This window comes from Centropristis striata, chromosome 5 (genome assembly GCF_030273125.1).
Source record: "Centropristis striata isolate RG_2023a ecotype Rhode Island chromosome 5, C.striata_1.0, whole genome shotgun sequence".
NCBI lineage: Eukaryota > Metazoa > Chordata > Actinopteri > Perciformes > Serranidae > Centropristis > Centropristis striata.
This window is the reverse complement of record NC_081521.1, coordinates 14,535,374-14,561,287: the sequence shown is the minus strand read 5'-3', so window position 1 is coordinate 14,561,287 and position 25,914 is coordinate 14,535,374. Positions and strand designations below refer to the sequence as shown.

The window sequence follows — 25,914 nt, the reverse complement described above, 5'->3', positions numbered from 1 at the left end:
GACTCAACACGTTTGCATTTATATCTTACCCTCTTCGCGGAGGATCTTCATTTCTCATATAAATATTCTTGGGGTTTCTAACGGGTTTTGTCAGCCTCAAAAAACTCTCGCCCTCCTCAGAGACCCTCACACTATCCACGCACCAAGGTCCACAGGATCTTCCAAAAAGGGTGATGCCATTGTCCAAGATAATTGATTGGTTAGTAGGCGGTGCCTTTATAGATACTGATCTCTTATCTAGAACATAACCTGGTTCTAACCAGGTTAGCTTCTCAGCATGAGTTGCCATGGCGATCTACCCAGATTAAAAGAGAATCACCTTCATGATACCAAACACCCAGGGTTAGAGCTGAAGTTACCTCGCTAACCCTCAAATCCAGCTTCATAGTACAGGGCTCTGGTCAGTATATTTGATTTATGTTCATCAAAGGCTCCAAGGACCCTATTACCGTTTAATGATCACTTTATTTGTTCATTGTACTCAACAGACAGGATGTCAAGGGAACCATGAAATGAGTCAAAACACCAACCTGTGAAACAACGTAATTTACTCATTTTAATGGTTAAAAAAATACTTCTTTGCGCAAAGAGACAACAATAGGTCCCTGTTTGCTGAGGAAACAAGGGACCAAAACAATGATGGCTACCAATTGATGACAGGTGGAGCAAGATAAGATGAGGTAATGTTTTTGAGGAAAAAACAAACAAAAAAGGCACAATTTACAATCAACCATGCCCCAAATTCACAATAATAATATTAATAATAATAACAATAATAATATATAAGTACAGCAAAAAAAAAGAAGAAAAAAAAGAAGAAAATCTGCAACAACAAAAATACAGACCAATTATATTTTACAAGGCAAATCTTGCCTGTCAGGCTCCTCCTGTGTGCTCTACCCTAATTAGGCTTCTGTACACTCTGGAGCCTCCTAGTCCTGCTGTTGATACTGTACAGATAGCAGTTCTGAAGTGCATAAGGACTTCAACATACTATCTGACCACCAGACATGACACGCACAGTTTGGAGGGCCCAATGCAATCGTCATGGCAGAAGGCACCACAGCCTTGGCACATGATCATGGCTTTGAGGCGGCATGAGCATTTAAGCGCCACCTCCTCGGCCGTACTGTCAGTAAAGGCCTGGATGCTGAGGGTGGTCTGGCTGGAGGACAAGCGGGGACGCAGCTGAAGGACACCGTCCGCCATGCTGCGGGAGAAACCTCCGTTGTCCATCACTGACACGTTGGCCGTGTAGGTTACTCCTCCAACGCCACCGTGCTTGGGGAGCTTTCCATACAGCTGGAAAGGGAGAGTGGAAGAGGAGGAGGGGGAAGGGGAGGGGGAGGAAGAGGAAGGAGAGCCAGAGGAGTAGGTAACTTTGCTATGCTCCTTCTTTGCCATTCTGGCAAAAGTCATCTCCATGTTGAGGAGTCCCTCCATCGCCCCTCCACTCAGGTAGCCATCCATAGAGCTCCCAGGCTCCTTTTTGGTAACACTCATGGGTTTGATAGGGGATGATTTGGCAAGAGCCTGGCAAGGGGGTCGTGCACCAATTTCATTCTTTACGGTGGGTGGAGGAGACAGCTGCGGTTGGAGAGAGTGGGAGAGCTGAGACTGTGGGGGACGCCAGTTGATCTTAATAGTAGGCACCACCTCTGTGGGGCAGGGGTCTGCATGGGGAGGGGAAGGGCCATTGGGCATGGTTCGATGGGCTGGCTGAGGCCTGTCTGGAGTGACCCCCTGTGAGGGCTTAGAACTATGAGAGTCTTTTATAACTGTAGACTCCACAGTGGTCTGAGAACTTAAGTCTGACTTATTTTTGGAGAACAAAGAACTGGAGGAGGAGGAGGAGGGTGGCAAAGAGGTGATGACTGGGACAGCACCAGGGGCCTGCTGAGACTGATACTGCGATCCAGCTGGGGCCTCCATCAGACAAGAGACTTGGCGACCTGTTGGAGACTTGTTGTGGATCTGAGAGGCTGAAGTTAGTTCTGGGCTAGGAGACTGGACTGAAATCTCAGGCCTGTTGCAAGGTCCTGTGGTCCTTGCCACTGGTGGTCTGGGTTGGGGTCCTGGCAATCGGCTGATCTCCAGCCTGTTGGCCGAGTGTGAGGGTAGAACTTTCTCCAGGGGCAGGCTGCCCTGTAATAGCTGAGTGACTAAAGGGTTGTTGGCCTCCACACTGGACACTGGTCTGGCTGAGCTGGCCAGTCTCTTAGAGGCAGCCGTTGGGTGAGGAACCGAGGACTTTAAACCTCCACGACACTCCTCTTCAGTAAAGTTCTGTCTGGAGGCTCTACAATCATCTCCAGGCTCCATTTTGACCATAATGTTGGTGTCCCTGAGTCCCTGCGGGTGGACTGCGGGGAGAGACTGGTGGTCCTGGGAATGGTGGCCGCTGTGCTGAGCGTGGAGCAGACCATTGGGGAAGCAAGGCTGAATGACAGTCTGACCATGGCGGCTGGACACGTGGGCCTGGATGACTGGCTGCTGGTTCTGAGGAGGAGGGCTGCAGATGACCAGCTGGCTGTTTCTCTGGATGCTCAGTTGGGGGCACCAGTCCTGGTCAGTCTGCTGCTGCTGCTCATCCTCCTGGATGTCATTCTCACAGTCTGAAGCCGTTTCAGTGGAGTCGCTATGTGTCCCAGCCTCATCGTCTTTCTCTCCAACAGAGGAGTCTGCTTGGTGGGGAGAGGGTGCATCCGTTTGCCTTCTCTCTGTAGGTGAGTGAGAGAATACCTCCTGGGGTTCCACATGGTGGGAACCATGCTGGATAACACCACCCTTCCCTATCTGTTCTTTGGGCTGACAGGAACTGGCCAGCGTCTGAATTACATCCACACCCTGAGCCCCAAACCTGGGAAGGGAATCTGGGATAGAAGTTGGCACCAGTGATGGCTTTTCACAGCCCTGGTCAGTCATCTCTGAGGGGGCAGCAGCAGACTCAGACTTCTCAGGCTTTGGAGAGGGCGAGTCAGCTGCCTTGTCTCTGAGCCCATTGGAGGAGCTGGCTGATGTTGCTTCTACTTCCTCCCTAGCCTCTGCCGCCCCAACTGCCTCCTGTTGAGGGGGGCTTGGGGTCTGTGGGGGATCAAAGGACATGGAGGTTGAGGTAGTGGACAGGGAAGGGGATGGCTGGGGGGTGGGCTCTACATTGAGAAGCTGTAGTTGTGTTCCAGACGAATTAGAGCCTGAAGACGATCCCTGCTCCTCCATCCCACAACCTCCCCTTCTTCCACTTCCTCCTCCTCCTCCTCCTCCTCCTCCTCCTCCTCCGGGCTCGATAGGTCCTGGATGCTCTCGCGCTCGTCTTCCATTGCTGCTATCCGGTAGCCCAGTAGCAGGCCTGACCCCGGTCGGCCCTGACCCGTCGCCAGTGGCTGCAACAGCAGCAGCGGCCTCGCGCTGGGCCCTGGCTTGCTGGGCACGGGCTTTGATGTCCGCCAGGGTGCGCGCGCCCCCCGTCCCCGACCGCCGCGAGCCTTCGCGGGGAGGCACGATCCGGGGGCAGATTTGGTAGGTGGGGTGACCTTTGACCCAGGGAGGTTTGATTCTGGACAGTTGAATCTGGGACAGAGACACATGGACAGTGAGTCGAACTTTATCTGGACAACAACTCATTGCTGAACTAGTAAATTATTTTTGTGCACAAATTCTTACCCGGATAGGCGGCACCTTGGGTTCCTCGGTTGTCGGCTGCGGCTTTTCCGAACGGACACCGTCAATTGTGGTACGAAAGGACTGACGGTCATCAAGCCGCGGCCTCTTTTCGGGGAAGCTGGAGAAGGCCTGGGTCTCGTCGGGCCTTCTCTTCTGCTCCTTGAGCTGAGCGCTGGGCACAGGGGTAGTGGCTGGGCTGGCTGAGGGGCTACTCTCGCGGCTGCTGGTGGCGGTACCCCCTGTGACAGAGGTGACAACAGAGGCAGTGTCATCCAGGGGGTCGGCAGCCACTGCAGCACTGGAGGACGCTGAAGAGGATGAAGAAGAGTCCAGTCCGACAGCAAAAGCTCCCTGTCTATCTGAAGGTGAGGAGGGTGAGGAAACGGGCGAGGAGGCCGACGATGAAGAAGAAGAAGAAGAAGAGGAAGGTGAGGAGGTGGAAGCCAGTACAGGCGCAGACTCCTCTGGGAGCAGCCGGGCTGCAGCTTCAGGCTCTTCATTTGCACTGGTGGAGGCTGGGCTTGGGCTGGGAGTGGGTGTGGGTGTAGGAGTAGGAGTAGGAGTCGGAGTAGGAGTCGGAGTCGGCGTGGGAGTGGGAGTGGGAGTAGGAGTAGGAGTAGAGGCTGGCAATGTTTCTGGCTCTGGAGTGAGAGATGGCTTTGGCTCTGTGGAGGCACTGTCAGGTTGGAGCTCCACACTAGACTCCGCCTGTAGCACCACCTCACCTTGAACGACTGTGTCTGTGTCTGTGTCAGCAATAGGAGAGCCAATAGAAACAGCTGGGACGTCCAGTGCCGCGCTGGCCTCAGCCGCTTCTGTAGACTGCAGGGCAGGAGGAGTGGCCTTGCAGAGGGTCCGCCTGGCCCTGCGACGCAGGTCTGCCCTTGTTCGTCTCCTCATCCTGCCATCTCTCCTCCGACGACCCACGCTGCGTCTTTTGGGGGCACCAGTTGCCACCGCAGCAACATCACTGTCCAGCACACTGGCTGCAACTTCACTAGCGTCAGTCATGGTAAGCTTTAGGGACTCCTCTTGTGTCAGGCCAGACCTAGATGGACACAAAATATGTTTTAACACATTGTGGAAACACTGACATTTGTCAACATATCACGGTGGCCTTGACAGATGTAGGTTATACGAGGTGTCTAAACTACATAGAAGGCAGCAAAGGAGATGAAAACAAACAGCTTAAAATATGTCATGAATGAAAATCTACATCAAGGCTTTCCTAAAAAATACTTGCTGTCAATAAAATGCTAATTAAACTAATAACTGTTTAAAATATATTTGAAAAAAAAAAATAATATGGCCATTGTGTGAACAGTGACTTCAGACTCAGATGAAATATGTTGGCTCTTACTTTTGACCATGGTACTCTTCAAAAAACTTTTCCTTCCATGGCTCTACCTTCTTCTCTTTCTCCATTTCCTGCCGGAAGCGCACCTGCATCTCGTGGGTGAACTCACCTAAATGTGTCAAGCACATGTGAAATTTTAAAAGAGTACCTCACAGCAGTATCATTTTTGGTATAAATCTGACTGAGCTGCCCTATTACTTATAAGCAAGTAATGTTCCAGGACAGTGCTACTGCTACAATACATAGTCTATATATGAAGCTTTTTTACTTTATATTTTTAAAGTTTATGGTTTTATTTTGAAAAATTGTGTTCAGTGTTAAACTGTAACATATCCTGCCTTCATTACATATTGTCTTCATCACAAGTGTTTGACAGACATTTTTGCAATGATCTCTCAAATGTGGTTATCAATGTATATTTTTGATATTGGCCAATCTATTGATATTGGCCCCACAAATCCATTATCGATCGGGTTTGAGTCATTAGGGACTTTTACAATGATGTGACTATGGGGCCTTTCAGGCAGCCCTAACAGCAGATGGCGCTGTTGTGAATACAACTTTGTTCTGCAGGTAAACAATAAAGAGCCCAGTGGTATCCTGTTGCAGTGGCGTCTGTACCATCTCTGCCACAAAACAGCTTTAAATCTCTTCCGAAAACGCCTTTTCAAAGGCCGTCTCTGAAAGAAAAGCGAGGAATTAAACAGCTGGGGCCGTACAGACTGCACATAATCATTCAGTGATGTCCAAGTGTCGAAGGACAGAGAGACAACGTATAACAGAGTTGTGTGGATATCCTATTTGGAATACAGTGTTTTGTTTTCTCTACCTACTACTTAGAGATGGAACCTTGACTGTTCAGACTGATCTGTGGTCAAAAACAGCTGTGACTTAAAGCATAAGTGAGAAGTTAAAAACAAGCCAATAAACTTAGTTTGCATAGCACCTTTCATACAACAAATGCAGCTCAAGTGATTTACCACCGTGATGCATGGATGGGCAGAATGCACAAGTGCTGAGCTGCTGTCCTTGACTCCACAGAAGATGCTGTTCGTAACTTACACATGACAAGAAACAGCAGCATAACATCATTGATTATTTCAGAAGCTTTGTGAATGTTATTAATATTTCCCTCATTAATTATGCACTGCTTTTAAAGGTGCACTTTCAACTTAAGTTGAGTTCCATAAGGTTTCAGGGGGATAGGAACCTGGGTGTTACAATGAAACACCCCATCTAAACAGCTGACTTCTGGCCGCCACTGGGACATTCCCTGAATGGACTCATTTACAAAGATCATGTAGGAGTGTATTTATCAGGCATGTTTGCACTGTATGGTCTCCTTTTAATTGACCTCTCGTAAAGAAGGACATTGCGGTCTTCTTTACCTCCTCCATAACAACCATTTGGTTACTTTTTTAATATTAAATCATGATGGTAGTCTCAGTAAAATATGGCAGCTTGCCAATGATTGACCTGTCACTTACCCTCTGCCAGCCTCTCTTTCCAGCTCTGGGAGGCATGGGTGAAGAATTCATTATTAAGGGCTGAGCTGCTCAGTCTGGCCATACCGTCTGGTCCAATCTGCAAGATAGAGGGCACAATATATAAACAGCAGTAACACTGAGGAACAGAGCGGACTATGCAGCTCAACCTGCTTCACACTGACCCTAAAAATGACAAAACACGGCATGTGCCAGAGCTCATCTTCACAAAATTTCAATTACAAAATTTGTGCAGCACACAATATAATTTTATAATTTTTCATATAATTTTCCTTGTTGCTTGGAATAAGTTTGTAAGTTTTATTATTACAAAAAAAGTTTTCTTCACAGATTGAGCAGAATTTCATGTTTGGGCCTCTCTCAAATAAATATATATTTTTTTAAAGATATTTTTTTGGCCATTTTTGGGCTTTATTGATAGGACAGAGTGAAGGGGGAGACAGAGGGGAAGACATGCGGGAAACGGCTCACTACAGTCATAGGGCTGGGGATGAACTATAGGGGGTAGCTGCAGATAAGCACAACATACCTGTCTGTCCACCTCTGGCAGCAGCTGCAGCAGTTGCTGCTGCGAGTGTGTGGGGAAGGCTGAGAAGGTCCGCACATTGATAAGGGCTCTGATGTTGGTGTTGACCAGGATGGAGCCCGGTGTTTCAAAGTCTACATCCACCCCTCCTCGACTCCTCTTCATCGGCCCTGCCACATCAAAAACCACATGTGTAACTACAACACTCTTAAATCTGCTGAAAATATCTGTAGATCCATGCAGCAACACAGACAACACACACAAAAGCTCACACAAATAATTTTGACCAAGGCTGTCCCAGGGCCGGTTCAGAGCCGGGGCCTAAGCGTGAACCAGTTTTTCGCTTTTGGACTGCCAAAGAACTGGCTCTTTGCCAGGAAAACTGGTTTCAGAGCAGCACCAAGTCTTTGCTGGTCTCAGACCAACTAAAACGTGTATCATTCATTTTATTTTATATGTTTAACTGCATTGTGATTGATATGGGCTAGTGCTAGCGGGCTAATGTTAGCGAGTTAGCATTAGCAGGCTAGCAAAGTCTAACATTGACATCCTACGTTCAGTGTTAATAAGAACGTAATCGCTGCCCATGACATTCAAGACGAGCAGCACAAATGTGTTGTACGTGTCATTTTTGGATGCCAATGTAGGCTCGCAAAGCCAGGAAAAACAGACAACGTAGTCTGCTGTTATTATGCTTGCAGAGAGAGCGGAGACATATACAGTGATGCAAACAGGTTCTGAGATGGTTCCCAAGTTGAACCAACTGTAAACCATCACCAGCCAAGCAAAAGGACTAGATTTACGTTGGTCAAAAAGCGGAAACAGTGAAATGTTCCTGGTCTGCCTTTGGCACCCCACCTGATGTCTGACAGACTTGTGGGGTATTTTTACAGGATATAGTGCCTTCTGTATTATTTCTGCCAATTGTGTTTATTAATAAGGATAATGTTGAAGTCAGAGGCAGCAGGCCGATCAGAATAAAGAATCCCTGCATTCATTATAGGTATGTTTTTTAAGATTGTTCTCAGGACAAAAGAGTGATTCTTACCTGAAGGAACATGTTCTCCATTCACTTTAAGAGGGGTGAGGACAACACGAGGCATCATGACTGCTTTCTTCCTCTGCCTCCCTGACTGTAGCAACAGAGTGGGATGGAAAGATTTTATATGAAAAGACATCTGTTCTATTATTTGCCTTTACCCACTTAGTCCTTATATCCAAATTACTGATGGTTATTTATTAAAAATCTCAAAATAATTTGACAAAGGTACCAATGGTCAACCCTCCCAAAATCGGTGCAATATCTATATTATTTGTCATTTGTATATTAATCAGCACTGTTTACTGCAGTGTTGCTGACCTGTCTAGAGCGGCTCAGTCTGGTCTGGGTGTGTGGAGCGTGTTGGGTCTGCTGCGTGTCTGCTCGTCCCTGCTGTCCTGCTGCCCTGCTGAGGCGGGTCTGGGGCTGAGAGCTGGGAGCCGGCGGTTCTGTGGAGCAGGAGGCGCTGGAGGAGCTCTCATCCACCGAGGCTTCAGGTCAGAGGAAAATGTGTTTACAACTCCACTCTTCCAAGATTTTATGATGACTGGGCAAATCATTAATGAGTTGTACACAATTTCCTGTTAAGTAATTCATTCAATATTATTTATATAGCTCTGATTCCCAAATTACAGATTTGCTGCGGACACGGAGAAACTCCTAAATAAAAAAAACCTTTAAACAGGGAAAAATACAAGAAACCTCAGGGAGAGCAACAGTGGAGAGACTCCCTACCAGGACGGACAGACATCCAACAGATGTTGTTTGTACAGAACAGATCAACATAATAAAATAGTAGAATAGAGTAGATAGAGTGTGAGAGAGGAGAGAATAGAGGGGAGGGTTGAGAGGAGAAGCACTAACCCTACACAAAGTCTGTGACTAATGATAGGGGTATTTTGATCACTATCCCACAATGGTGTATAACAAATTTGGTGTCAGTACTGTTAAAAGGTCAGTGGCAGGTAGGCTACGTCTTTTACTGAGCCACCGCTGTGTAAAAACCTTTCAGTGCATGACTTTGTATGTGTTGGCCTCTGGTGTACAGAAGAGGTTTTCTAGTGTGTGGTGTAGTGTTACCGTCATTGTCTCCACTGGCAGCAGCAGTAGTCTCAGTGGAGTCGCAGCTTTCCTGCTCAGTGGCCTCAGTGGGGACGGAGGACACGATGGTGCCTGCTGCAGGGGTGCTGCTGCTGGAAGCTGGTGCAGTGGTGCTGCTGGTCGGCTCTGTTGGTGTCTCAGACTCTGATGTTGTTTTAGTCCACTGGAGAGCGTTCTTCTGCAGAGTGGAGAAAAATAGGTTTCTGCATAAAAAGGTTTTCTACTTCACTTGATTTTGTGCTCATGCATCAAATGTGCTGCTACTTGACATACTAAAATAATATGGGATTGCTGAAAAAACAAAACTGTATGATCATGAAGCAAATTTTTTCTGTACAATACTGTGAAGCGTATGCACTACATTACAGAACCTGTAGTCTCTACTAACAGTGAGAAAACGAGTGACGAACCAACAGGGTTGAATGAGTGTTGTCAGGTCCCCATTATTTACGTATGATGTATCAAATTGTTAAAAAATTGATAATCTCGCCACATCTCACGCCTGCATGGCGCTGTCATTTCCTCTTTTGTTTAAAGTTCTCATACTCATAGAAATGAACATGCAGTAACTACTTTTTTCTTTTGGGATTTTTGTATTGTTTTCCCTCTGAGACAGCAGAACTGGGTGTTTTTGCAACTCCAGCATAGAGGATTGTGAGGTTTATTGCAATTTCCACATAATATCTGCCCCTTATATGAGAGATAGCTCCCCTTGCTCACTGAACCTTTGACACTCGTGCAGCGTTTACATGAACAGTTTAATTGAGCTATGCTTAAAAATCGATATTGGCGTCTAATAGAACTTCTGTCCTTGTCCCAGTTTACATGCAACTGAGAAAATCGAATAACTGACGGGAACGTGTCCTTCTCCTCAATGGCGATATGCGTCGTTTCTCCTCATTTTGACACTTTGTGCCGTCGCTACTGACCGACGACCGGCTAATGTGCGACTGGCTAATGAAAAAGAAAATCCAATTCCAATCGCATCATCTGGGTGTCCTAATCGGAGTTGGAGAACTCCAACATCGGTGGAACCAACATGTATACATGTACTTCAGTTGTCCAGTTATAGTCAGATTAAGGCAATAATTCGTTTTTTTCAAGTGTCATGTAAATGTACTGACCCGAAAGGAGGCTATATCAGAGCCAAAGTACCCCATTTTTGGCTTAATTATTTTATCAGCAATGGGATAAAAATGGTGAATATGCAACAGATAATCAGCAAGGCTGATAACTGGTCAATCCCTACTTCAGAGCGGAAAGGGTCGTGTATGTGTACCTTGAGAGTGAATAGGCTCATCCGTCCAGGCAGCTTGAAGAAGATGCTGTTCTTGACTCGGTCCCCCCTCACCTGGGAGTGTAGCATTGTGACCAGGCAGGCCAAAGGTGCTGTACCACTGCACACACACATGTACACACAGTTACACTCAATTACAACACATGTGACTGGACACAATGAACTGAAGACGTAAAACAAAGATCATCAGATCGGAAGAAAGTACAACCTGGTACTATCGATTTGTCATAAAGCTTGCCTGAGCAAAATGACTGAACGCTAACGTTCGGGGACATAATTTTCATAGAAATAATTTCAATGCACTATATTATCGACCAGCCAGGCTGAAAACTGGTCAATGCCAGGCAGTAACCGCAGGATTTGGCTTCCCTCCACTCCTTACGTCTATACCAGCCTACCTGTGATGCTCACCCTCCGACACTTTAACGAGGAGGCGTTATAGAAGACGGGGGAAATCGGGGAGGTGTTTTGGTGAGAATCAAGGCTTACTGGAGATCCGTCTGTGAGGTTGATGCTCACCTTCCTTCAAAGTGACTTCTGCATTACGGCAACCAGTGGGATTCGGTGGATCCACCCTGTCGTACCTGCTCACACGGCTGTGGGCCTGCTTCATTTGCCGGTGGAGAGTCGAAGACAACGGTCTGTGGATTTCGGGAACCTTCTCAACCCTTCGTTTTGACCTTTTTCGCTAAATGATCTCTTCACATCACGCCAACTGGATTTCATGTTACTTATTTAGACTTACTTTAGACTTATGTGGTACCATAGCATAAGCTTGCTCCCCAAAGGCTAAGACAAGCTATCCCTCTGCAGTGAGGGAACAGTAAGTTTGCCATTTGGCTCGTCGTCGTCGATGAGCAGACGCTCATCGCAGGAGGCTCAAGCTAAATTAGTGATAATGTTGTAAAACAGAATGCAAACATTTACGAATCTAGTTCGACATAGTCAATGTGAAATAATGCGTGGGCCAATACCCCCAGTTTAAGAACAGTGTTGACATTTAGGGATTTCACCTCCATCTACAATCCATAAAATCAGTATAAGATACAGTGAATTCAAAGAAATATCTGCAACTGAGGAGCCAGGCTGGAAAAAAACCCATTAATTACATGTGATGTAAATATATGGACTTTGGAAAACCGTTGTTGGTAAATTCTGTTGATCATTGCTTCTACAAATGCAAGTTCAAACTCTACCTCTACCAAGTTAAGACTCTACCATGAAAAGTGAGAGCCATATACAATCAAAATCCACTCCGTCACCTCCTTGCAGCCTTTTGCCCTTATGACTCAGAAACCTGGCTGTCTGATCAGTCTTGCCAGTATCATGTCGGTAGCCCATCTGTACTGTTCCATTGGAACTGGGGGAGCTGCTCAGCTCAGCTACTCTACAACTGCTAAAGCTGACTGTACAAGCCCTCTTTGACAGGGCCACAGAATTATTCTGGTGGCCAATTTCTGGAGAACCCTTGGTTCCTTTGAACCCTTGGCAGAAGCAGAGCTGAGGTGATTGGTTCACCCAAACTGCCATTACAACATATAGGCAAGTTACATACCTTGGGCCTCATTCATGAAACGTTAGTAGATTTGTGCGTAGATTTGCACATAAAAGCCTACGCTACTAAAAACCTACTCCGGATTCATGAACGCCGCGGGAAACTCAGATCTGATCGTAAACACGTGTGTATGATCATGAATGCCAATCCATCGTAAGGTGGCAGCGCGCTCCCGATAATCAGCAATTAGCATGAGCCCCGCCCATGAATTGCTAATGACCACCATATAAGGAGGTGTGTAGAGGCATCCTGTCGACCTGTCAGTCATGGCACAAAGAAAAAAAGACGTAAATGGTTTGACATTAAACTTGACGCAAAGAAACGCATTAGCGCACACAAAAAAAGTACATCTGCCACAGGAGGAGGACGCTCAGAGTCCAAATACCCCGTTGGTGCGCTCTACAACGGCCCGAGTAGCCGCGTGCGCCTCATTGTATGCTCCTGTGGTGTCTGCGGGCTGGCCAGTGGGGTCATAAGCCACGGCATCAGTGGGTAACCCCTATCCCCTATGGATATAGAAAGGTAAGTCCATATATGACACACACATGTGATTATGCAGGCTATATTCTTACCAATGAGCCAGCCGTCTCTCACAGCTCCATCCTCCAAACGCGTGCCAACTGCGCAATTACGCAGGATGAATGCGTCATGCGTCCCACCGGGCCACCGTGCCACAACGTTTAACAACACACACTTTGCGTCACAGATCAGTTGCACATTCACGGAATGAACGTTTTTCCGGTTAATGTAAGCAAATGCATCACCGGATGGAGCCTTGATGCGTACGTGTGTGCAGTCTATGGCACCGATAACACCTGGCATGTTTGCAACTGCACTGAACCCCTGCATTACTTCTGTCTGCCGTTGTGCGCCGTATGGAAATTGGATATACTCTGGCATTAATTTAATGATACCTCTGAGAACTGCAGGCAGGATGCGTCAATTTACATAGATAATTCACAATTATGAGTTTAATCTGAATCTTAATCCCGCCAATTGCCAACTAATTTAACTAAATATGTTATATTTTTAATCGTTTGCCATGTTTATATCACATGTTTCAAAGGCATCTGCGTATTGTGTACATAACAGAACGCATTATGAATTAAAATTGTAATTTCCAACAGTGACGAGCATTATTTATATGCGTTCTTAAATTTACACAAGCACTACGTGTGGTCAGCAGCATGTGTAGATTTTGTTAGTAGCTACGAAAAGATCGGAGCTACTAAAATATTGATGAATGCGGAGATGCACGTAAATTTCCGTCTGCGAACGGTTTACACACAAATTTGTTCTGCTCACGTTTCATGAATGAGGCCCCTTGTGTGCAAGCAATTCATGTTTGAGATGTCAGATGGCTCAGGTGTCACTCTGTGGCCGAATACAGCGTTCCTCCCTAAGGTAGTGGCATGCTCACACATGTTTCTGTGTTGTGGGCAACCTTGAGAGGAGTGCCTTTGTAAAGCCCCACAGGGGTCACAGGGCACTGGCAAACTGATACATTTTTGTTTAGTAAATATAAATTCAGTATTCTGAATCTGAAACATTGTTCATTTACCTTTTACACAAGCTCCCAACTATTTTTGGTATCAGGGTTGTATCACAGTCAGATAAGAATTTATTTTTGGGAATCTCTATTACTTTTGAAAATTATTTTTTGGGGGGCAATTTGTCCTTTAAATTTGCAAATGTAATTGTCTGCCTCCCAAGAACAGCAATGGGAGCTGTGGCTGACGGGTCGCACCCAAACCTAGAGCATGGTGGAATCCAATGTGACTGCTCGGCAGGCAGCTGTTCAGCGCAGTGCTTAAACAAAGCGTGGAGATCAAAAACTATAATCCAGTCTATAGTGGTTATAGACCTGGCTATGAGAGAGGACTCAACAGAAGGGTGCAGAGGTGGCAGGGTTTTCCCTGGGTTTTTAGAGGTCTTAGGGGATGGGCAGCTGAAGCATCGGGGATAGCGTTCCTCTGCCTTACATTTTTTTAAAAAGCTTTTTTTTACCAAAAACTGTGCAATTTCACATAATTTTGACCACTATCATTACTATAGGTAACTGAAAAACAGATTCAATATGCTTTAGTTGTAATTTACACTTTATCTGCACAATTCACAGCCCCCTTTTGAACATTTAATTCTTCTGGCTGAATTGGTCCTGTAGAACCGCCAAACAAACTTCTCCATGGCAGAAGTTCCTTGGCTGGCGGCCGGGGGGGGGGGGGATAAATGAGAGCAAACACCTCACATAACATTTTTCACAGTCGGGAGATACCGTATCATAAAATCTTTGTTATCCAATACTGTGTCATTTTTAATTGCTGTCAACATGCTTTCCACTAGGACATGGAGCAGCCAGCCAGTGTTTTTTTCCATAAAAGCCCAAATTTGGTGGCCTCCCACAGATCTAATTCCACTATTCCATCATATACACTGAACTTAATCAATGCCTATTTTAAGCTGTATCTTAAAGGAGAATAAGGGTTCTTGTATATTTTATTTATGGCATCTTATTTTGACAGTCTTTTTGTAAATTCTGTGGTCAATTCTGTTAACACACTGCACTCTTCTTTTGAAAGCGGCATGTGTTTAGCGACAGGAAGTTATTCAAAACACTAAGTCACAATTTAGTGTGATTAAAACAACTTTAACTGTTAGCTAATGTAAGCTCGCGGCTAACGAACGGCATATGCAACAGTGTATTTTGACCTCTGACCGCCCGGTAGGGTGGCCATTTCCTTCACATCAAAAAGGAGGACACTTTGCGGACAAGCAACCAGATATTTGTTTGGCATGATCCGATTTTAAGCAGAGTTGTACTCTGATTAGCTCGATGCTTGTCAGTGCTAGCATGTCTCTCGATAGCTGCTTTGCCTTTGCTGCTTTGGTAGTAACTTTGCGTGAGCGCGTTGTGGCGAATCAACACATGGCTCATTTGAATATTCTAATGAGCCATGTGTTGATAGTTCAGACACGAAAATGGTCGGCTGCGCCTGCAGCCGAACAGGGCATTTAAAAGCCGGACTGTCCGGCCTAAAGCCGGATGGATGGCCCCCCTACCCGTAGATATATACAATAAAGGTGTTCAGAGGGTCAGACAGGATTTGATGCGCTCGTTGATGACTCAAAACAAGTCGAAAATAACTGTGTGTTGTTGTGCTCACACAGTGCGAGTATCATTAGTGGTGCATTGATATTAATGATCATGTGAAATTTCACAGCGGCGCACGTAATTCATTCATTCAGCCGCGGCGCACAGGTTTTTTTTTTTTTAAACAGAAGGTGAAATGTCCGTACTATTTTTTCTCTTAGGCGGGAGGCAAAAATGCTTGGGCGCCGCGCCTAAGCCGTATAATGGCAGGGAAAACCCTGAGGTGGTATCTGCGGTTAACCGTAAAACCGCAGGGCTATATTGCTTTTTCACCGTGGTCAGAAAAAATCCATATTGTCACAGCCCTAGGTTCAGTAAATCACTTTTTTAAGTACAAGCCCTTTCCCAAACAGTTTCCAGGGATGATTTCTCAGATAGTTATGTGTAATAAACCATTTAGTACATCTGTAACGTTTTCAATATTTACAGGCATTGAGTGCATTGAGTTGCCTTAACCATGAGCATGTAAAGGCCTTAGAGAATATCACACAAAAAGAGTGCTTGGTTACATTAGAGAAGTAATAAGTCCATGTATGCAAAAAAGATGTTGGATACTCAAACCTACCTCCTGTTAGGGCAGCAGCAGGCCAAGAGATCCATGTAGAAGGAAACAAAAAGAACTCAGTTAAAACCATACTTGGCATGTTCAGTTGATATGTTTGCTGTGTCATCATTTCACTGACTGCTAAAAATACTAGACAAAAACAAACGATAATCAATAAAGATAGGAAGCCATATTCAGTGCAATGATCTACTCTGGACTGGATGACGAACATATGCCGGATGAGTGAAGTAAACAGTGTGGATGCACTTCTTATATCCTACTATGAGCTTGTATTCTACACTACAAACAGAGCTAGCATCAAGTACTGCAATCAGGTTTAAGAGACCAGCCTGTTTCATAACAGTTGTAACCATTTTAACAGTAGTGACTGAGAAAAAAAATGTATGTCTGTGTCTCTGCGTGTGGGTGCGTGTGTGTATGTATGACTGACCGCATTTCCTTCAGCCCCTTGGTCTGGATGACATGGAGGATTTGTTTGGGAGTCATGGGTGCATCAGAGAAGTTCTCCAAAACCTGGAAAACAACCACATTGTTCTTAAAACACAGACTGATGAATAATTCTGAAAATGCGTTAGAATTTTAAGAGAGATTAAAGTTTTCCAGTTTTGGTTATGAAAAATATACAGATATATGTGCAAAAGGCATGAAAAAATATTTGAAGGCAAAGGGTGAAATACTAATTATATAGATTTTTCTTCTGTTCACTCACTTTGTATTTTGTTAATTGATAAAAATAAACTATTTACATTTCTGTTTTTGAAAGAATCCTTATTTTAAAGCATTTTTTCAAACCTGCCTAAAACCTTTGCACAGTACTGTATAAATATGTATCATTTTAAAACATAAGTCTCCATAAAGTAATTCCCCAAATAGCTGCTATTTATTAGTAAAATTTGATTCAACATCCATGCTTTTGTTCTTCAATTAAATAATTGATCGTTTAATATAATACTTAAAACTTGATACAGTTCTACTTACAAACAAATCTGTTGAAATGTAATGGGGTTTTTTTTTAATCGTATTATTTTGCATGTATGTCTGCTTATTCCAAAACAAAATGTTTACATTCATGTTTGGTTATGACACACCGCAGGGGCCGGCGGCTCGTTTAGAAGAGTAAGACAGTAAGAACGAGTCAAAGCGGCACAGTCCTCCTGCAGCAGTCTCTCCCAGCTACAGTCACAGAGCCGGAGGGGATGTTAACCCCTTAGTGTCCAGTCTGCAAAATGCTAATAGGCTAACAGTTAGCTCTGTAGCAGTACAGTGTGTATGTGCTGCTGCAGGCGGTGTTCACTTGATGTGATCTCTGTTTGTCTACAACAAGCACCGGACACGGTGCACAGATAGCGATGCCGGTTAATTCAAGATTGCTATGTTTATGATCAGCGGAGACGCTGTGCATAATTAGCTATGCTGGTTTGTTTATGATCAGCGGTCAAAGTTGTGCACAGTTAGCGACACCGGCCACAGTTGCATCTCCCGCGTTTAATCCGTCGGGTATCTGATCACGGTCGAAACTGTCGCCATTACGTGCCGATCAAAAACAATACGTCACCTCCAGAGTCTCGTAAATCTCTCCGGGGCATTTTTGTAACGGAGACACGCAGAGTGAGCGGACATTTGAGAGGGCGTTGCCTGAGACTTTCCCAGCGGCCACTCTTCTAAGTAAAGGAAAGGTTCTGCAGCCAAAAAGAGGGTCATGCCTTCACCCACCTAGGGAAAAATATTGCACACCGTTTGACTTTCTCTCCATGAATGAAGACAGCTGCTTATTTTGTAACGTTACTTGTTGCATGCATGGGTTAGTATAATACCTACCTCCAAGCCCTCCCTATTTAACTGCTGGTGGCTGATTTAGGGACCATTAGTAATACAAAACCATGTTGTTTCAGTGGCTTAATGCTGACTTGCAAATAATTTTGAAAATGATGATTTGAAATTAAAAAAAATACATGAGCTACATGCCATAGAAGCCAATTCCGTACACACATTTTAATAGACAATAATGGCAGCTCTTTTTGGTTCAATTTTTGAGGGATCCAACTGTTGCGAAAGTATCAACGAAGAAAGACAAATACACCAAATGATACACTACAACCGAAAAAGTATTTTAGGACCTGAAGCATATATGGTTTTACACTTTCATGTACATTTTTTTTTTTACATTTTTCCATGGTTTACATTTTTGGTTATCCTGTCACTGGGTATTTTTCTGCTGCTTTATCAAACTAAGCAAGGAATGTGTGTGTGTGTGTGCGTGTCTCCCCTTTGCATATTTCGACAACTGTTCATTCGATTCACGTCACACTTGTCAGGTGTGTTGCTGGAGATCCAGTGTTGTACAATGCCAAATTTGGTGCAATTTGGACATGCGCAGTGTTCAATACTAATAAACTACAAATAACCAAGAGAGCAGCGCTGTGGGGGGGGGGATACAGGGCTCTGCAGACTAAATGAGTAGGTTGTCACCTTCATCACCAGCACGATTTTACATGCATATCGCAGCTTTTTGACTGCATTTCACTTTTGGTGGGTATACTGACTTCAATGGATGCGGGATATTAACATTACAACTAAACTCTACGGGGATACAGGAAACTTTGCCTGCAAGTTAAGCTGCATATGTTTTCAGTACCAACTTACACTAACACCATGTGCAAGCTACCTTTGCTAATTAAATCCATGCTCTACTTTATAACTAATATGTCAAAGCAAACCGGCACAGAAAGGTATTGCAATACCTTGCCATTTAAAAGAAAATGGAAGGTGGGAGACAGAGGGGAAGACATGCAGCAAACGCCCCAGTCTGTTTGGAACCAGACTTTAGACTCGACATTGACTCACTGTGACTTAAACACGCTGCAGGAGCATCGTGATCTCCCTCGCTCTCTTTCACTTTTTCCTCTCTACAGAATTAACACTTATTCGCTCTGCGTACACACAGGAGAGGACAGAGACATAATCACGACCAGAAGTTACAGCAAAAGTGGGAGAGAATTTTCCAATCATTCGGCTAATGTACCCGATGTAAACTGTCGTGTTTACGTAATCAATGTCATTGATTGAGTGCATGTATGTAATATATATATATATATATATATATATATATATATATATATATATATAAAAATATATTTCATATGTATTATATATTTCATAAATAATGCCAGCTGTGTGTATCCCTTGATCATGTTAAAACATTGCCGCTATCTTGAGGTTCATTCTGACACTGAATCCCCCAACATGGTATTTTACACATCCGTCTACAGAAAAAAAACACACTCACACCATAAACTTCATGAACTGCAACAGCACACATGTTGTCAATATGCTGAAATGTCCCTGTGGTCTAGTTTGTGTTTGAAGACCTAAAAGAGCTTTAATGATCTGCATATTTGACCACAATATGCACAGAAAACATGGACTATGCTATTGCTCGATATTAAGCAAAAGCTAACCAAAGCTCTGCAGCATCAATAAAGTTCTAGAAAATATCTAAGTAAGTATATAATTGTCATCCTCCTTGAGGTAAAGACATCATCAATTTGTTGCTCTGGTGAGTGGCATATTGGATCTATACTCTAAATGTGGTTCTGTGTTTTGGCTTTAATTCATTTGTCTTGATTCCATTGCTGTATTACACTTGATAGATGCAGTGCTTGTACTTTATGTACTTTCTATCTTTACAACTTTAAGAAACGTGCATGTTCTTTTGTCTCTGGTGTGACTATAGTTCATGGAGTGCGGCACATTTGACATTGGCTATGGCAGCTCCTACCTGCATTAAATAGAGAGGCAACCTAATGTTTTCCCACCACGGGGGATGTACTTTATCTGCAGTCAGTATAAAGAAGGGATATGCTTTCATAACAACAAACACCACAATAATATATATTAATAATAGTGCCAAATTGCAGAAATGTATGTATACAATTTGAATAGAATGTATGTATATGTCATTTTTTATATTCTAATTCTGTTCTTATATATATGCGTCTGTACCTTGAGCTGCTGTGACAACTAAATTTCCCCATTGCCAGAAAAATAATAATATCTTATCTTAAATAAATAACTATTCATTTAATTGGCCTTCTCTGTCTAAACAAAAAGGGAGCCAAGCACCCATATCACATTGTGATTAAATGTTGATCATTTGTGTTTTAGAATATGCGATTGTGCACTGCTGAGACCCAGTAAATGTCCTCTGTAGCAGCTATGTTAGTAGAAACAAGGGCCTACACACCAAAACAGACCCAAGAGGCTGGTGAACCCATTGCCCTCACACTGAGGATAAACACTAAACACTGTGGAAAACCACATCTGACAACAATTTTAGACAATCATACAGTTGCCCGTGTGCTTTTTAGTTAATTTAATACATCTTAAACAAGGTTCGCTTGTGAAAATAACCCCATTAGCTTGCTAGTGATTTACGTTTGCCTTTCATGTGACTCACGTTACACCTCTTTACTACATAATCTTATCACTTCTTGTTACTCTTCGGGCTTGATTTAACTAACGTTTATAAAACTCCTGTAATTGTCCAGCATTATCCCAATGCCAATCTGTATTCACAATACAGCTGGGTGCTTAATGGTTAACGTTAGCTGTTAGCTTTGCTAAAGGGAGCGTGCTTTGTGGTCCGCATAATGACCTAAAAGCGACTATTACACAAAGTTAGCCGTTACAATAAGCTTATGCGTTCAAAAAAGTCGTGTTTTACTGACTGGTCTGTTCGCATTAAGTGAATCTTAAATGTCCCATGTTGCTGAGCTTGGAGTTAGCGTAGTGCTAGCTAGCTTGCTGCCTAGCAAACAAAGAGCACAAAACAGGAGATGATGTTAGCGTGCTAACAGCGTTAGCATGTTGCGTCGCGTCGCTCTTTATGTCAGCAACAAGAAAGACATGCAGCAAATGAAAAAATACATTTAATCCCAACATAACCTGGCTGCTAGCCCTGTTAATGGATAACTAGCTGATATTAGAGCGGAGTAGAGGCAGTGGTCGAATGAACACAACACACCTGAATCCATCACTTCACATTAATTCATTCATAATTCACATGCAGCTAGTTAGATGTTCAAAAATAGATTGTTTACCATGCGAGCTGCCTCAGCCCAGGTCCGCTCCTTCTTTCTCTTTTGTTTGTCCTTCATTTCCTCTGCGATGGTGTCTGCGGCGAGCCTGCTGTGTTTCTACAAAGCGACCTCAATACGATGGCGGTTTAGCTGCTTAGCTAAATGGCTAACTACGGTCTATGTGAGCTGTTAGAGCCAGAACAAGACGTTCTTTAGCTGGGGACGATGCTCCGCTGTCTGCTAAGCTCCGATGATTCTTCTGGGTCCAGTAGCTTGTCTAAAGCAACTCAACACGCATCGTCTTTGTGAAGCACAGGAGCAGTGAGGAGCACGGTGCTGCTGCAGGACAAGCCTCTTTGGAATGCAACAACCAGGTCAAAGGTCAAAGCCTCCGCAGGAATGCAACAAAACAACGTCCAGCCCTCTGCATGCAAATAGTCATTTTAAACAGATTCTGCATACAGATGATCATATATTATTTCCGTTTGCATTGATCCTTCGATCCTCCACCTCATCGACATTATATATTAACCACAGAATATCGCTACACTGTTAATAATCGCCTAAGTCATTTTTTTTGTCAAAATTGGGTTTTTTTGCCTAAATCATCTCCTCATGACGCCGGCCACCTATGATAAAATCGCCTACATCCTCAGTTGATCAGATCATGTGATTTTACCCCTTTAAAATAATGGCCTATGTCAAGTGTGTGACTTAAGCGGATTTATTATGCCTAAGTCAAAATAAAATGTGACTTAGGCAATTTTTTGAACATGCCTTTGTGACTTAAGCAAGATATGGTAACCCTTTATTTTGAAGGTGTCTACATGAGCGTGTCATAAACATGACATGGGATGTGTCATGAACATTAATGACACGTTGAAGTAGCATTAATGCTCATGATACTTGTCATGTCATGTTTCTGACAGGCTTGTGTGACTCTTATGTAGACACCTTCAAAATAAAGTGTTACCATATCTTGTTTAAGTCACAAAGGTCACAAAAGTCATTTATTTCTCTTAAGTTACATAAGTTACACACAGTGTTATTACTATGCCAATAGCCATCCTTTGTTACATCCTTTTTGAGTTAAATGATCAATAAATGTCATATGTTACACTTTTGGTGAAGTTTTTTGTGTTTCCTGCAAAACTTGAAAAAATGAGTTATGCGATTATTTTAACAGGGTGATGATATATTAAACCTCTGAAGTCCAGGAGATTTTGGTTCAGTTTGTCAACTTCCTATGCATTAATTTCTGTCTCTGTTCCGCATTTTCCAGTCTGTCCTTACATCACATGCATGGCTCCTTTTTCTGGACAAAAACTTGGCTATCAGTCAGATTTTTCATTTTATTTTAATTAACAAAGTATAAAGCTGACAGGAACCAAAAATACAAACAAAAGACACAGGTGTCTATGGGAATGTACCATTTTTTTATTTTATTTTGACCATTTGTACACACAAAAACAGCAGAAAAAATAGAAATAATAAAACTATAAAGCAGTCTATTTGCATGTAAATTAAAAAATAGCAATAGTTTTCATTGTAGAAAGAAAATTCACATTTTAAAAATGGTCTAGAAACATAAATGGCACACTGTGAAAGCTCCTATGATTAAACTTTAACTGGCTTTCTCAGCTTGTCTACATATCATATATAAATAAATCATGTACATAAAACATGTATTTTCAATAAATAGATGGACTCCGGAGGGTTAACCACAGAATATATAACATTAAATCATCTATTAAAATACCACTTTGTGGCAAATATTCACATCTAGGTGCCACAAAATGAAGAGTGATATGATGTAATTGCCATAATATGTCAACAAATTATGTTACAAACAGCCAGGCCCTTTTAGGTCAGGCAGGACAAAGATTAAAATGTCTTGCAAGGATGCTGCATTAGAGTATTTCATTAGGGCAGTATGGACACAGTCCCCTGGCTGAAGGAAGCTCCATGCCCTAAACTTCCCCTTTAAGAATGTGAAACATTAACAAAATAATAGGTTATCAATGTATTTGTAACTATATACCTATTTGTGTGCTGTCAACCTCTGTGGCTTTAACCCTTGTGTGCCCCTAGGTACATTTTTTTGCACATTTCTATTTTAAATACTCAATAATTTTGCCTCTGTTAATGTTAGTGGGAAAAAATTTTGCAAGGATATCAGTTTTCTATCAACTTTTAAAATGTCAACATTGGATCAATTGATAGGGCAAACTTTCACTGTGTTAAAAAAAAAGTTCCACATAATACCCTTAGGAAATTTTTTGCACCATTGACTCCCATTGAAACATACATTTTTGATCCTAGTCTAATTTGAGCATAAAATTAGATTTTACAAATGCTTGCTTCAGCTTTTGGCTTAAATTTTTTTTTTTTTCAATTATCCATAATTTTCAGTCATTTCCCACTACATGGCTGAGGGCTCCATGACATGCTATTTCAATGAGGCTTTCTTCTGTTGCATTTATGACTAAAATGATTAATAGAATACATGATTACAGCTAAAATGGTCTGGGTGTGTTGCAATTGATGTATAGAAGTATGGTATGAATGTGTGTATTGACAATTATTATTATTATTTGCATGTGAGTGTGTGTACAGGGAAACAGTCACACAAACACACACACACACACACACACACACACACACATGAGCACACACACAGCTGAGTTTGGCTCCAGCCCCCCTGTCAGTTCGGATAAGTGTTTAAGGATAATAAATTGCACGGACTATACTATACTATTTTCATTTTCATTATCATGTGCAATATATCTGTCTACTACATCCTGCTATGTCATCTGCACTTTACTCCTTGACACTTTATTTTTTATTTTATTTTAGGTTATATTGTTGTATTTATTTTTATATTATATAATGTTATTGTTAGATATTTTGTTCATTGTTTTCTTATATTATCTTATATTGTGATTGTTTTTGTAATTGTTTTGTAACTTTCGAGCAATCTGGTACAAAAAAATTCTTTCGGGATAAATAAAGTTCTATCTTATTTTATTTTATCTTGTCTTGTCTTATCTTATCTTATCTTTAATGAATAGACTAAATCATTAATTAATTAATCAACAAAATGATTGGTAGATTAATTAAAAATGGAAGTAACTCTTATTTTCAACCTTAGAAGGTACCCACAACCACAGAGAAAAACTTTATGTTTACAACACAGATTGTGCAATGTGATAGCATACTTATTCAGTAGAGACCATCGTATACAATAAGACGACTTATCATCCAAAATGTGTGAAACCAGAAATTAAGTTTTCAAATTAGGAGAAAAAGTCTGAAAGCATGTGCGTATAGGCTACCTCTAGATTTATGTAGATTTATTTTTCAATATTATATTTATTAAAACACAATTTTGCACAGAATTTGGAAAAAGTTCAGTTAATTAATATCTCCATCCCTTCCAGACGTTGGTTTGTCCACCAGTAGGGTAAGGCTGGGTACATGAGGAACATTGACCCCTGTGATGTTTTTGGTTGTCTTATAAATTCCCAATATTTATACTCCATATACTCCAACATATATACTGACCAGACATGTGTCAGGGACTCTCATAATGATTTTTAATTCAACAGTAGTAGCAGTCTAACAGAAGATACACATCCAGTTTGTTTGTTTTTTAATCCTATTTCAGAATTCTGTTATTGTTAATCAATATACTGTTCTCTATTGTTTACATGTGTACTTCATGGTTTTACATTTGGTTTAGGTAAACCACTTTGCAATTGTTGATTTTGAAAAATACTTTATGCAATAAATAAAGTAAAGCAATTTTTTTTTAGAATTTTTATTATCAGGGTCTCTTACATCAGACATATTTATGTAAATTATTTTAATGTTTGGAAATCTGTTGATTCTTAAATGTGCCATTAAAGTTTTTAATTATCTGAGGTATTGTTTGAAAAGGGAACATTTTTTGCAACACCTTTTAAAGATAAAGACCAAATCTTTGTCTGGACCCCATTACCTCACGAAACATAGAATTGTTTCTTTTTGTATTCAATTTGAACTTTTTTTTCTTTTTTTTTTAAATGGCTATGGCTAATTTTTTTTAATGAACATTCAGCCAGCATTTGAATTACTTACTATATAAAAACAAATATTGTTTTATTATTATTCAAAAATTAGGAAGCTCTTGTCAACTACAAGACTTCAATCACTAGTATGTAAGCTATACTTGAAAACCGTATTAAATTAATTTGTTGCATTGTAAAGTTGATTTACTTAAATGGAAGAAATGTCTATATTTAAGTTATATTTAGTTTAAGCTTTACATTAATATTAACAGGATTTACCAATGAAAAATGTGACCATTAAAATTACCTTTAAGATGTTGCACATTTCATATCAGTTTTGCATCAAATTGTATGTTCAATTGTCTGCAGAATGTTGCATCCTTGTCTGCACAGTTTAATACTTTTAGGGTTAGCATAGTTTTCAGTAGTTAAGTGGTGCCCAAAATCACTGGCGGCACCCCTAGCTACATGTGTAGGTCTTTATTGTGTCTTTAAGTCATTTTTCCAGATATTTTCCAGATAAATTACTGATATTAGTATTGATATTTTTAGTTTTCATTTATCCTTTATTTATTTCTCGAGGAATCATTGAGGGCAACCCCTCATTTACAATGACGTCAAGAGCACAGAGAAAACAGGAACAACAACAGACAAAACAATTGATATTAAAAACAGTTACAGTGTAGTGATTACAGTTGGCTCTTAAAGTTCTGTACTTACTTGATTCCTGTGGTCTAAGTCTAGAACTTTCAGGTTGAATGCACTTTTAGTAAGTCGCTTTGGACAAAAGCGTCAGCTAAATGACATGTAATGTAATGTATTGTTTTAAACCAGCCCATAGTGATAATTGTGTTGAGTTTGAGTGGATGTTGTAAAATGTTCCAGGTAGATACAGCAGAAAAACTGAAAGCAGTTTTTTCTAAAGTCAGTATTTCCCTCTCAATCAGTAGTGGTTCTAGACCAGTGTGTTACTGTGGGGGCCAAGCAGGGGCCAGTGTTTAATCAGAGGGCACATTAAAAAAACAGCA

At 42.1% G+C, this 25,914-nt stretch overlaps 1 protein-coding gene across 3 annotated transcripts in view; it reads right to left on the bottom strand.

Moving 5' to 3' along the window:
• Positions 1 to 530: 530 nt before the first annotated feature.
• The window catches only part of asxl1 (ASXL transcriptional regulator 1), a 138,765-nt gene continuing 113,381 nt past the window's right edge, over positions 531 to 25,914 (bottom strand). The window contains exons 1-11 of one of the 3 annotated variants that reach the window (XM_059333228.1): positions 20,859 to 21,282; positions 16,189 to 16,272; positions 10,471 to 10,590; positions 9,171 to 9,369; positions 8,412 to 8,581; positions 8,100 to 8,184; positions 7,055 to 7,221; positions 6,508 to 6,604; positions 5,024 to 5,129; positions 3,664 to 4,711; positions 531 to 3,570 (exon numbers count right to left, since the gene is read on the bottom strand). In XM_059333228.1, coding sequence (XP_059189211.1) covers positions 994 to 3,570; positions 3,664 to 4,711; positions 5,024 to 5,129; positions 6,508 to 6,604; positions 7,055 to 7,221; positions 8,100 to 8,184; positions 8,412 to 8,581; positions 9,171 to 9,369; positions 10,471 to 10,590; positions 16,189 to 16,272; positions 20,859 to 20,915 — 4,710 coding nt within the window. In that variant the 5' untranslated portion in view covers positions 20,916 to 21,282 and the 3' untranslated portion in view covers positions 531 to 993. Of the gene's footprint in view, positions 3,571 to 3,663; positions 4,712 to 5,023; positions 5,130 to 6,507; positions 6,605 to 7,054; positions 7,222 to 8,099; positions 8,185 to 8,411; positions 8,582 to 9,170; positions 9,370 to 10,470; positions 15,763 to 16,188; positions 16,273 to 20,858; positions 21,283 to 25,914 lie in introns of those variants that run through there. The other 2 variants (XM_059333229.1, XM_059333230.1) reach the window with 2 other exon arrangements.